The 12649-nt window shown below is 45.4% G+C and overlaps 1 protein-coding gene across 18 annotated transcripts in view; it reads left to right on the top strand.

Moving 5' to 3' along the window:
• PNPLA4 (patatin like domain 4, phospholipase and triacylglycerol lipase) overlaps window positions 1-12649 on the top strand; it is a 110305-nt gene that overhangs the window by 1134 nt on the left and 96522 nt on the right. For 5 of the 18 annotated variants that reach the window (XM_082448149.1, XM_082448153.1, XM_082448152.1 and 2 more), the window contains exons 1-4: window positions 62-81; window positions 1239-1423; window positions 6192-6286; window positions 6943-7078. In XM_082448149.1, the coding sequence (XP_082304275.1) occupies window positions 1244-1423; window positions 6192-6286; window positions 6943-7078 (411 nt within the window). In that variant the 5' untranslated portion in view covers window positions 62-81; window positions 1239-1243. Of the gene's footprint in view, window positions 1-32; window positions 82-339; window positions 424-707; window positions 764-1238; window positions 1424-6191; window positions 6287-6942; window positions 7079-12649 lie in introns of those variants that run through there. The other 13 variants (XR_014259159.1, XM_082448138.1, XM_082448139.1 and 10 more) reach the window with 10 other exon arrangements.

The raw sequence follows: 12649 nt of genomic DNA, 5'->3' as shown, positions 1-12649 counted from the left end.
GCCCTCCGGTTAAGGGACAGGGCGTGCGGGGCGGCGGGGGGGGGACGATGTTCTACACGGAAGTGCCTCAGGCCTGCGTTGGTAGGGCGGAGCGCGGGGGGGGCGGGGGGCAGGTTCCGGACCCCCGGAGGTGGCTCCCGGGCGAGCGGGTCCGCGTAGGCATCCCTGGGGGTGTTGCAGCAGCGACCCTCGTCCCGCCACCCCCAGACCGCAGGATGGGGGGGACACTGGGCCTGCGCACGCTGGGTCGGCCTCCCTGGAGACCCATCCCTTTCTCCCTTTTCCAATCTGAAGAAATTAAACCCAAACCGGGGCTCGGCTGCAGCGACTGAGCCTCCTTTCGCACAGGGCCTGGCTCCGCGCATCAGAACGAGGGTTTTCGGTTCCTAAATTCCAGGCCGGGGCCAAGTGCCCAATCTGAAGGTCCCGGGACCCCCGAGAAACCCCTGAGGGCATCCAGGGGGAGCAGTTTTGGCGGCGGGGGGGGCACTGTTTTATACACGTGGTGAAATCGTTCCCCCTGAAGTTTCGTGAAATATAGTTTCATTGTTAGATTTGTTGCAAGTATCAGGTGATGCAGATGTCATTTCTTTGAGCCTCCAGTGGCCCTCGCCAGTCATGACCTCAGTTTGTCTTGAGAAACTTGGCTATGAAATACACTGCATTGTTGAATAATTGAGTATTGCATTATTGAATAATTGAGAGCATCAGGTTAAAAAAACAAAACAACAGCAACAAAAAACGGATGCTTACGATGGAAATGGTGGGGAGCCAAGACATCTGTTTTAAATTCACTGATGCACTCGCAAAGAGCAAATGTGTCTTTCATTTGAAGTTTGCTAACATCTCTAATGATTTTACCAGTAGCCCACACCCCCAAAAGTATCAAAAGGTCAAGAAAAAAGGACCAAATGCCTTGCCAATTGGAATTTAACCATTTGGTTTTTGCCAAGTAATTAAAAAGTAGGTTGCATAGTCTATGTACTGAACAAATATAGACTGTTGTAATTTTTTTTTAATTAATATGATTGTAGTGGGTCAAGGTGAGAGAGGGAAAAGTTTCCTTGAAAGCTTTGGGTGTTTAATTAGACTTTAATTGAAAAGATTATGCTTAGAACAGAGAATTCTGTATATAAAAGAAAGCCTTGGAATGATGACTAGCATAAGAGTACACAGCATGTGGAACAAACTATACCAACTTATGGGCATTTTTGGGTTTTGTGTCACCAATTTCACAGCTAGAATGAAGCACATCAACTTGTCGTTTGCAGCGTGTGGGTTTCTTGGCATTTACCACTTGGGGGCAGCATCCGCACTTTGCAAACACGGCAAAAAGCTCCTGAAGAATGTCAAGGCCTTTGCCGGGGCTTCTGCAGGATCCTTGGTTGCTTCTGTCCTGCTAACAGCGCCACAAAAAATAGAGGTAATTAAGTACTAACTAGGCTGTGTTTCTCATGCAGAAATTACGCCCAAACAACGAAGATGATGATTAACTATATACTAAGTTAACTGCAGAGAAATAACCCTTTGCCTGGGAAACAGAAAAGGTTGACTTTAAAATTTAATCATTCGGGATCTCTGCTTTCCATTTGGAAAAGATTATTTTGAGTGACAACAAGACAAGGAAATAAAATGCCTTCTTTTACTCTTGAGTGTTTATTTAGTCTTAAGATTCCAGCTTTGTTTCTTTCAAGCAAAGGATATTTCTCCATTAACTGATCATGAGAAGAGCACAGAGCCTGTTCTCAAGGCCTTGAACGTGTGGCTGATAAGTCTTTGCTTGCTCCTGTTTACAGACAGGCATATAAACTAAAATGTTGGCCTGTAATCTCTTTTTTTTTTTTAATTTTTATTTAGTTTTGGCTGCGTTGGGTCTTCGTTGCTGCACGCGGGCTTTCTCTAGTTGCGACGAGCGGGGGCTACTCTTTGTTGCGGTGCGAGGGCTTCTCATTGCTGTGGCTTCTCGTTGCGGAGCACAGGCTCTAGGCACGCCGGCTTCAGTAGTTGCAGTACGCGGTCTCAGTAGTTGTGGCACACGGGCTTAGTTGCTCCGCAGCATGTGGGATCCTCCCAGACCAGGGATCAAACCTGTGTCCCCTGCGTTGGCAGGCGGATTCTCAACCACTGTGCCACCGGAGAAGTCCCTGTAATCTCTTTTAAGAGGAATGATATTGGAATTTAATTTGTTTTTCATTCCCACAGTAAGAAGAAGCCCTGAATTCCAAGCAGTTTATCTAGAAGTAATAAAAATAAGCATTAAGTATTTCATTTAATGTAATCTATGTTTTTAAAGTCTGTTTTCTGCTTCTAGACAGCCATCATGCATTCTCTGTGAGAACTGGCTTCTGCAGGTGGAGAATATTCTATTTGTTAATTACTTACGTTCTCTAGTAGCTTGGAATAGTAATCAAATAATGATTAACACTTCCATGCCCAAGGATGAATTTGTCACATTTAAATGTTGAAATCCACAACATTTTAAACATCAGAAATCTTGTTTTCAAATCTCTGACGAGCTGCTTATGGAAGAGAAACTGGACTTTAGACCAGTTATTCAGAAATCCTCTGCTCTTTTTCTTTTTTATATACTAGAAAAGTGATGGAAAATTTTAGAGATTGTACAGGATGAGAACCTGAAGTCAGGGAATGTATGCATGAAGTGTGCAAACTCCCCCCAAAGTGGCAGACTCATGTGCTTTGAATTGCAAGCTCGTCCCTCCCAGCTCTTTATTTCCTTTCTGAAGCAGGGGGCTACTAAGGGGTTGTTTACTCCTGTTCAGTGCAGTCTTTCCTTTAGGTGGGAGCAAATCCCGAGCTTTGGAGTTGGGTAGATATTGGTTTCGAATCCTCAGCAGATTTCGAAATATACTAAGTGTGATTTAGAATTAGACTGATTTGGACATACTGTGATCATATAGCCCCTTCATTGAAATTCTGTGATGTTCAGACATTGAATCCTTTACCTGAATTTGAGACTTTTGATATCGGTCCGATTACCTGTTCTTATTTACATTTTCGATAAACTGGAGATCCAGTCGTATTGTCTCATTGTGTTGGTCAGACCTTGGGGGTAACTCTTTATCGGGCGCTCACGTTGGCAGGTGGGAAATGATTCTCTGGATTCACCTAGGGCATCCTCGTTTCTCCTTTCTCAAAATCAGTTTTCAGCCATTTGCCTTGAGGTTACTTTACTTCTTTTCTCTTGAGCATTTGACATCTACCCCTGGAAGGATGGCTTTGAGCTTTCTTAGGAAACTGTCTTCTACCTACTCAAGTCCCCGTTAGCTCAGTTCTCCCTGTTGCTGTCTAAGTTCTTCGAGCTTCGTGGTGTTGTGACAGAGATGTGAGTAATGAATCCGGTTCCAAGCTGGTGCATGTATAATTAAGAGCACCACCTGATGCTGGTGTACTTTAGGTGGCAGGCAGGTTTAGACTTTGATATGTTACAAGCTCAGCGCAGTCAACCTTTCCTCAGCCCTCAGGATTTGCCAGGCATGGCATTCGACACAGCGGGGAGCTAACTCAAAGATAAGTACATTCCTTAGTAGGTTTCCAGTCTGGTCAGGGGCCGTGTGTGTGTGTGTGTGTGTGTGTGTGTGTGTAACCAAAAATAATACAAGAAGATAAGCTGGGTGTGCAGTGTGGCTTAGTAGAAAGAGCACACATTGGGGGGGCCACCCCCACTTCTCACCTAGAAGTCCACAGCGGCTTCTTGACAGGCAGGCCTGCATCTACTCCTGCCGCCTACAAGCCACCTTCCTAAGCATTCACAGCGATTTCACCCAAACACACATCTGAACCTCTCATCCTGTGACCTCCCCCCCTCCCATCCCCAGGATCCCTGTTGACTCAGGATGGGGTGCAGATTTCTTTTTTTTTTTTTTTACTTTTTATTTTATATTGGAGTATAGTTAATTAACAATGTTGTGATAGTTTCAGGTGTACAGCAAAGTGATTCAGTTATACATATACATGTATCTATTCTTTTTTAAATGCTTTTCCCATTTCGGTTGTTACATAATATTGAACCGAGCTGCCTGTGCTATACAGTAGGTCCTTGTTGATTATCCACTTTAAATATAGTAGTGTGTACATGTCAATCCCAAACTCCCAATTTATCGCTCCCCCCATCCTTCCCCCTGGTAACCATAATTTCATTCTCTAAGTCTGTGAGTCTGTTTCTGTTTTGTAAATAAGTTCATTTGTATCATTTCATTTTAGATTCCTCATATAAGTGATATCCTATGATATTTGTCTTTCTCTGTCTGACTTACTTCACTCAGTATGACGATCTCTAGGTCTATCCATGTTGCTGCAGATGGCATTATTTCATTCTTTTTAATGGCTGAGTAATATTCCATTGTATATATGTGCCACATCTTCTTTATCCATTCATCTGTCGATGGACATTTAGGCTGTTCCCATGTCCTGGCTGTTGTAAATAGTGCTGCTATGAACATAGGGGTGCATGTATCTTTTCAAAGTATGGTTTTCTCTGGACATATGCCCAGGAGTGGGGTTGCAGGATCATATGGCAGCTCTATTTTTAGTTTTTTAAGGAACCTCCATGCTGTTCTCCATAGTGGCTGAGATTTACATTCCCACCAACCGTGCGGGAGGGTTCCCGTCTCTCCTGGGGCGCAGATTTCTTAGTAGGACTCCCAGGGCCACGTGGACCTCAGCCCTCCCGTGGCTCACTGAGTTGCCTTTCTGGTCTCTGCCCCGTCTGGGCCGCTTGCACTCTTCTCACTGCTATCTCTGCCACCTCCATCTCCTGCCCAACTCCTGTCTGTGTCTTAGGTCTCAGCCTAGCAAAGTGAAGTTGGAGGTTGATGCCCACTGTATGAGCTCCCAGTTGCTGCTGCAACAGATGACAGTAAACATAGCAGCTCTGAACAACGCACGTTTATTTTCTAACAGTTCTGGAGGTCAGACGTCTGACAAGGTCTCACTGTCTAAAATCAAAGTGTCCGCAGGGCCACGCTCCCTCTGGAGGCTCCGGGGGACAGTGTGTGCCCTGGCCTTTTCCAGGTGCTAGAGGCGTCCTGCATTCCCTGGCCCTGGCTCCTTCCTCGATCTGTAAAGTCATAAGCATAGCATCTTCACATCTCGCCAACTCTGACCCTCCTGCCCCCCTCTCTCCCTTACAAGGACCCTTGTGATTATACTGGGCTCACTGAGATAATCCAGGAGCGTCTCCTGATCTTGCAACCCTTAGCTTAATCGCATCTGGAAAGTCCCTTTTGCTGCGTAAGGGTACCGATTCTCAGGTTCCGGGGACTACCCTAACCTTTGGGGGAAGGAGGGGACATGAATCTGCCCCATACACGGATGCTCTCCTGGCACCCTGCCATCTCCTCACCGAGGGACTCCTGAGTCTCAGGAAGGCAGGGGCTCTGTGTATCTCATGCTCAGCCGTTGAATCCCAGTTCCTAGCCCAACGCCTGGTGCCCAGTAGGATGTTGAATGGAGGAACTAATAAATGAAAGACAGACCTGGGTTTAAATCCTGGCGCTGACACTCATTTTTGATGACGCAGTGGGAAAGACACTTAACCCTCCAAACGTCAGTTTTCTCACCCGTCTAGTGCGGTGATTATACCCACCTTGCGTTGTTATATGAAGAGGAGGCAACAGAGGCCACACCAGCGGCTCCCGGCACTGGCCGCCTGTTAGCGCCGACCGGGGGGACTTTCATGGAAGACCAGTGCCCCAGCCTAATCTCCAAGGACTCTGATCCGGCAGAGTCATCGCAAGTCCTTCCTCGGTTGGCGGTGGTGGCGTGAATTGTGAGCACTGTTGGAGAGCTGCAGTCTGAACGTTCCCGAGGCCACAGGACTGGGGTGGGTGAGGAGGTTAATTATGCTGGAGAAGCCTGTAGAGGAATGTGCTCAGTTAACGTTAGAACGCCGCCTTCAAGGATTTCCCACAGGTGGGCAACGCCATGCGAGGTGGTTTAAAAAGAAAAAAAAAAAAAAAAAGATTGCAATTGGCAGAACATGCAGCTTGCCTGGGGACCAGGAATGGTGGGTGAGGACCGGGCCCCGTGGGGATCCGTGCCTGTGAAGCATCCGACGTCTGGGATTGGCTTCATACGGTCCAGGTGCCTTGTGTGACAGGCACGGGGTGCTGGAACCGGAGTGATAAAGTTTTTGACAGAACGTAGGCTCACCTATTACTTTTCTTTTTCAGGAATGTAACGAGTTTACCTACAGTTTTGCCGAAGAAATCCGAAGGCAGACTTTCGGGGCAGTGACACCCGGCTATGATTTCATGGCCCGACTGAGGTACGCATAGAGTACATTTCCCCGCAGAGCCTGTGAAGACAGAGGATACCGTGGATACACTGTAGCAAGCTCAGTCAGCAGTCTCTCCCCTGAAACGCTTACAAGGCGGTCAGTAATTAAAGGGGAATCATGCAGTGCGTGGCCAGGCCACTCAAGATGGCTGTTCTCTTGCTCTCTGTACATCCCCTGCTCGACCAGTCCTTGCTTCGTCTGCACCCTACTCACACAAACGTGCTTGCCTCCTGCCCCAGCTCGTGATTGTCCTAATCCTTGGGCCAGAGCGGCTCCACCTGGTAGTTCATTAAAGGGAGACATCTGCCCTCCACCATGGGTGTTAACCTGAAGGGCTGTGAGCTGCTAGTTGCTGTGGTAACAGATGAGCCCACCTGACATCAATTCCCCATATAAATGGTGGCCTCCTTCGCCCCCGGGGAAGCGAAGATGGCTGCGTTGTCCTGTCTGCCGCCTGCCGACCATGATGGGGTGTCTCTCCAGGACTCTTTTGCTTTGGACATGTAAGATTCCCCCATCCAGTAAGCCATAGGTGTCGCTGTCACTGTCTCCGGGCTCTTTCTCGGGTCTCCAGTCTGGGCAGCTACAAGGCTTGCAGGCCAGTGGGGCGCAGCCCGACACGCGGGTCCCTTTTTCTTCTTCAGGAGCGGAGTGGAGGCGATTCTCCCTCCCAACGCACACGAGCTGGCTCATGACCGCCTGCACGTCTCCATCACCAACACCGAGACCAGAGAAAACTACTTAGTCTCCAGTTTTCCCTCCCGGGAGGGCCTCATTAAGGTAACACGGCCGCATTCCTTGTTGGAGGAAATGAGCAAGTTCTGATATACGTACTTCCACAGACAGCGAGCGCGCCCGCGTTCTTCAGATCCAGCATTGCATACCACGCCTGATAGATGGCACATGCCCCATAAATCATGCGTCTGACGGATGCATCCTCCAGTATCCCTCCGAGGCCACCTCATGGCAGGCGGCCCCCAGAGGCCTCCGGAGTAGCTCAGTGTTTTTTCTCGTGACGTTCCGTGTGCTCACGTTTATCCTGGGATTAAACTTGAGTAGCAATGAACCATTCCTTACGTTGATGTAGATAATACTTCTGCAGTTTGTGTAAGACTTTGTCTCAGTACTACCGTATGCAGTCCTTCCACAGTCCTGTAAGTCAGGCAGGACAGGTGAGATTACTGTCCTTTTGTCGCTTTTTTAACAGAAGAAATGGGTGGAAAGATTTTGCGTGACACACCCCAGGGTGTGCTGATTGCCAGCGGGAATCCGGGTCTCTTACCTTTTCACTCTAATGTTCCCTTTCCTTTCTTCCATTTTGCATTGATGCCTTCCTATCCAAACACATGTGAAAGTTGGTTGGGAAATCATTGTCTCTGGGAAATAGTTCAGCTGATTTGCAAATAACAGTGCATTGCTAAGGTAATACATTAAATATTTTAATTTGGAAAGGGTGCACTTCTCTTAGAAAAGCCAAGCTATTTTCTTCTTTTTCCTCTTGTGGGAATCGTAGCAAGCTTCAGGTGATACAAAGAACGCGTGTTTGGATACAGCAGCAGGCGATGGATTGAGGGAGCTACAAGTTCCACCTGAATTAGATGATAAATGCATTGATTTTTACTATCAAAACTCACTGTTCGAATTTTATGTTTGAATGATATGATTTGAAATACCTAATGAAATGTTGAGCTGACAAGTAAAATTACTTTGTGACTTAAGAGATTAGAATATTTTCACTCCCGTCTCTCACTTATACATTAATAGTCATTCCATCTTAGAAAAATATTTTTCTATAATATTATTATACTCTTGTGTAGACTTAAAAAATAGAAAGGGAGAAGCTGATAATCCATGCCTGAATTGTCACAAATTGTCAATGCCAACGCAGATACATCAGGCTTGCAGTGGTTAGAATACCTCTTCTTGTTGGTAAGAGAACAAGGTTGGGAGCAAAAGACTATCATCCTATCATGAAACAAGAGGGGAATTCTACCCACAATTACTGCCTTCTCCTTGAGTCTGGCCGTGGCTACTGTATCTACAGTGGCCGAGCCCCGGATGTTTCCTACATCCCGCCCTGATTTACTTACCACTGTTCCGCATACGTAGTTTACTGCTCTGTTTACTTAGTTTTTGTCTGTCTTCCTTCACGAGAGTGTAAGCTCGGGGTGGGGGGGTAGGAGGGTCCAGGGACTGCTGTTCTGTCCACTGCTGTATTCCCAGCGCCTGGCACAGTGTCATCTCTATCAACCTGTGCTCCGTGAGTGAATGGGAATGAATAAATCAATGAACTAAGATGGCATCTATTAAAAGAATGAAGAAGCTGGATCCTTCATGTTCAATGACCTGGACAAAACGTAATTCAGCTCGTTAGTGGCCCAGCTGGGACCACAGTCCGGGCCTCTAACATTCTGCTTGGTAGCCGTGCCCCCCTCCCCCAACGCGAGATAAAAATCACCCTCTTAATTCCTTTCATGTGGGAGTGTCGTGAGCTGAATAACGTCCCCCAAAGATGTCCACGCTGTAATCCCCAGGACCTGTGAACACTGCGTCTCACATGGCAAAAGGGATTGTATAGATGGGGTGAAGGTGAGGGTCTTGATGGGGAGGTGATCCTGGGTTATCTGGGCCGACCCAAACTAATTTAATCACATGTGTCCTTAAAAATGGAGACGTTTGCTGGTTCTGAGATGCAGGAGCCTTTGTATGAGGAGGGCACTACAGGTGCTCCCCTCGACAGCCAGTGAGGCAGAGGGACCTCAGTCCTACAGCCAATGGAACTGAATGCTGCCAGTATCTGAATGAGCAGGAAACCAAGTCTCCCCTTGAGCCTGCAGGAAGGAATGCAGCCCTGCCAGCACCTGGATTTTTTTTGCCCAGGTGGATCCGGCCCGTGCTGGATCCCGACCTCCAGACCCTAGGATCATACATTGATTTGTGTTGTTTTAGCCTTTCGATTTGTGGTAACTTGTTATAGCAGCCATAGCAAACTACTGCAGTAAGCAAACAGGACTTTTTTGATTTGCCTTGTTTTCGATAATAAGTACTCAGAGAACTGGTGTAATTACTTGAGTTCATTGAACAGAAGAGAACTAGTTGGCACAAATGTGTAATACCTTGTAAGGAGAATAATTGAATAATTAACATGTATCCCAGGTTATACGAGAAGCACTTTAAATGTTTGGTAGAATGCTCTAACCTTTTGCAGAAACTCAAAGAAAGGAAGGCTAGATGGTTCCTTGACAGCAGATGGTGGCTATAAAAATGTATGAAATGTATGCCTGGAATACTCATGAGCATGTAGTTCAGAAAGTAAGGCTGGTGAAGACTGCAGGAGGGAGGGAGAAGAATATGAAGGGAAAATAAAATATCTCCCCCTCCCCCCAACACACACACACGCTGGGCAGTGACATGCTGTGTTCTGATGCAAGAGGCCAGTGGGAGACCGCTGTCTGGGGTGGTGGTTCTGACCGCCTCATTCAGTGTCGGCGGAGAGAAGAAAGGTGCCGGCCACTCCCCCAGTTCCTTAGCTAGAGACCGGAGGGCGCTGAGTTCCAGAAGCCAAGAGGAGAAGCAGCCCACAGTTTGTAACTGGCGTCTCCTGGGAGCTCTGCTTGCCTGGCTCTGATCCCTCAGCCTTGGGTTTAATGTCTATGATCTGGGAAGTCTGTAGGTGACAGACGGAGATTAAGATTGAAGCCAGAGGTAGAGCATGTCAAGGATCAATTGCTAGCCAGGACAGGAATGTGGGAGAGTACTAAATATTGGTGATTTTTAATCAATGCCTCGTTTATTCTCTTAATTACTAGATGTTTTTGTTTTTGTTTTTAATGCCAAGCTCTTCATTATCCACAAGCCGACTGCTGCCTTTTATTACACACTGACTGTCTGTGTACCTGAAAATCCAACTAGAAGCCTGTACCTCAAAGTGTGTGTGTGGGTGTCCGTGTGTCTGTGTCTTGTTACACTGTCTTGGATTATCACTTTTTTTTTTAACATCTTTATTGGAGTATAATTGCTTTACAGTGGTGTGTTAGTTTCTGCTTTATAACAAAATGAATCAGTTATACATATACATATATCCCCATATCCCTTCCCTCTTGCATCTCCTTCCCACCCTCCTTATCCCACCCCTTTAGGTGGTCACAAAGCACCGAGCTGATCTCCCTGTGCTATGCGGCTGCTTCCCACTAGCTATCTATTTTACATTTGGTAGTGTATATATGTCCATGCCACTCTCTCACCCTGTCACATCTTACCCCTCCCCCTCCCCATATCCTCAAGTCCATTCTCTAGTAGGTCTGTCTTTATTCCCGTCTTGCCACTAGGTTCTTCATGACCCGTTTTTTTTCTTTTTTTCCTTATATTCCATATATATGTGTTAGCATACTGTATTTGTTTTTCTCTTTCTGACTTACTTCACTCTGTATGACAGACCTCTAACTCCATCCACCTCACTACAAATAACTCAATTTCGTTTCTTTTTACGGCTGAGTAATATTCCATTGTATATATGTGCCACATCGTCTTTATCCATTCATCCGATGATGGACACTTAAGTTGCTTCCATATCCTGGCTATTGTAAATAGAGCTGCAGTGAACATTTTACTACATGACTTTTTTTTTTTTTTTAACATCTTTATTGAAGTAAAATTGCTTCACAATGGTGTGTTAGTTTCTGCTTTATAACAAAGTGTCTCAGCTATACATATACATATATCCCCATATCTCCTCCCTCCCGCATCTACCTCCCTCCCACCCTCCCCATCCCACCCCCCCAGGCGGTCACAAAGCACCGAGCTGATCTCCCTGTGCTATGCGGCTGCTTCCCACTAGCTATCTATTTTACATTTGGTAGTGAATATATGTCCATGACACTCTCTCACCCTGTCACATCTCAACTCTCCCCCTCCCCATATCCTCAAGTCCATTCTTTAGTAGGTCTGTGTCTTTATTCCCATCTTGCAACTAGGTTCTTCATGACCTTTTTTTTTTTTCCTTAGATTCCATATATATGTGTTAGCATACTGTATTTGTTTTTCTCTTTCTGACTTACTTCACTCTGTATGACAGACTCTAACTCCATCCACCTCATTACAAATACCTCCATTTCATTTCTTTTTATGGCTGAGTAATATTCCATTGTATATATGTGCCACATCTTCTTTATCCATTCATCTGATGATGGACACTTAGGTTGCTTCCATGTCCTGGTTATTATAAATAGAGATGCAATGAACATTTTGATACATGACTCTTTTTGGATCATGGTTTTCTCAGGGTATATGCCCAGTAGTGGGATTGCTGGGTCGTATGGTAGTTCTATTTTTAGTTTTTAAGGGACCTCCATACTGTTCTCCATAGTGGCTGTATCAATTTACATTCCCACCAACAGTGCAAGAGTGTTCCCTTTTCTCCACACCCTCTCCAGCATTTATTGTTTCTAGATTTTTTGATGATGGCCATTCTGACCGGTGTGAGATGATATCACATTGTAGTTTTGATTTGCATTTCTCTAATGATTAATGACGTTGAGCATTCCTTCATGTGTCTGTTGACAATCTGTATATCTTCTTTGGAGAAATGTCTATTTAGGTCTTCTGCCCATTTTTGGATTAGGTTGTTTGTTTTTTTGTTATTGAGCTGCATGAACTGCTTGTAAATCTTGGAGATTAATCCTTTGTCAGTTGCTTCATTTGCAAATATTTTCTCCCATTCTGAGGGTTGTCTTTTCATCTTGTTTATGGTTTCCTTTGCTGTGCAAAAGCTTTGAAGTTTCATTAAGTTCCATTTGTTTATTTGTGTTTTTATTTCCATTTCTCTAGGAGTTGGGTCAAAAAGGATCTTGCTGTGATTTATGTCATAGAGTGTTCTGCCTATGTTTTCCTCTAAGAGTTTGAAAGTGTCTGGCCTTACACTTAGGTCTTTAATCCATTTTGGGTTTATTTTTGTGTATGGTGTTAGGGAGTGTTCTAACTTCATTCTTCTACATATAGCTGTCCAGTTTTCCCAGCACCACTTATTGAAGAGGCTGTCTTTTCTCCACTGTATATGCTTGCCTCCTTTATCAAAGATAAGGTGACCATATGTGCGTGGGTTTATCTCTGGGCTTTCTATCCTGTTCCATTGATCTATGTTTCTGTTTTTGTGCCAGTACCAAACTGTCTTGATTACTGTAGCTTTGTAATATAGTCTGAAGTCAGGGAACCTGATTCCTCCAGCTCCATTTTTCATTCTCAAGATTGCTTTGGCTATTCGGGATCTTTTGTGTTTCCATACAAATTGTGAAATTTTTTGTTCTAGTTCTGTGAAAAATGCCAGTGGTAGTTTGATAGGGATTGCATTGAATC

Source organism: Balaenoptera physalus (assembly GCF_965194825.1).
Source record: "Balaenoptera physalus genome assembly, chromosome: Y".
Taxonomy (NCBI): domain Eukaryota; kingdom Metazoa; phylum Chordata; class Mammalia; order Artiodactyla; family Balaenopteridae; genus Balaenoptera; species Balaenoptera physalus.
Note: the sequence above shows the minus strand (reverse complement) of the source record. Positions and strands in the feature narration are given on the sequence as shown.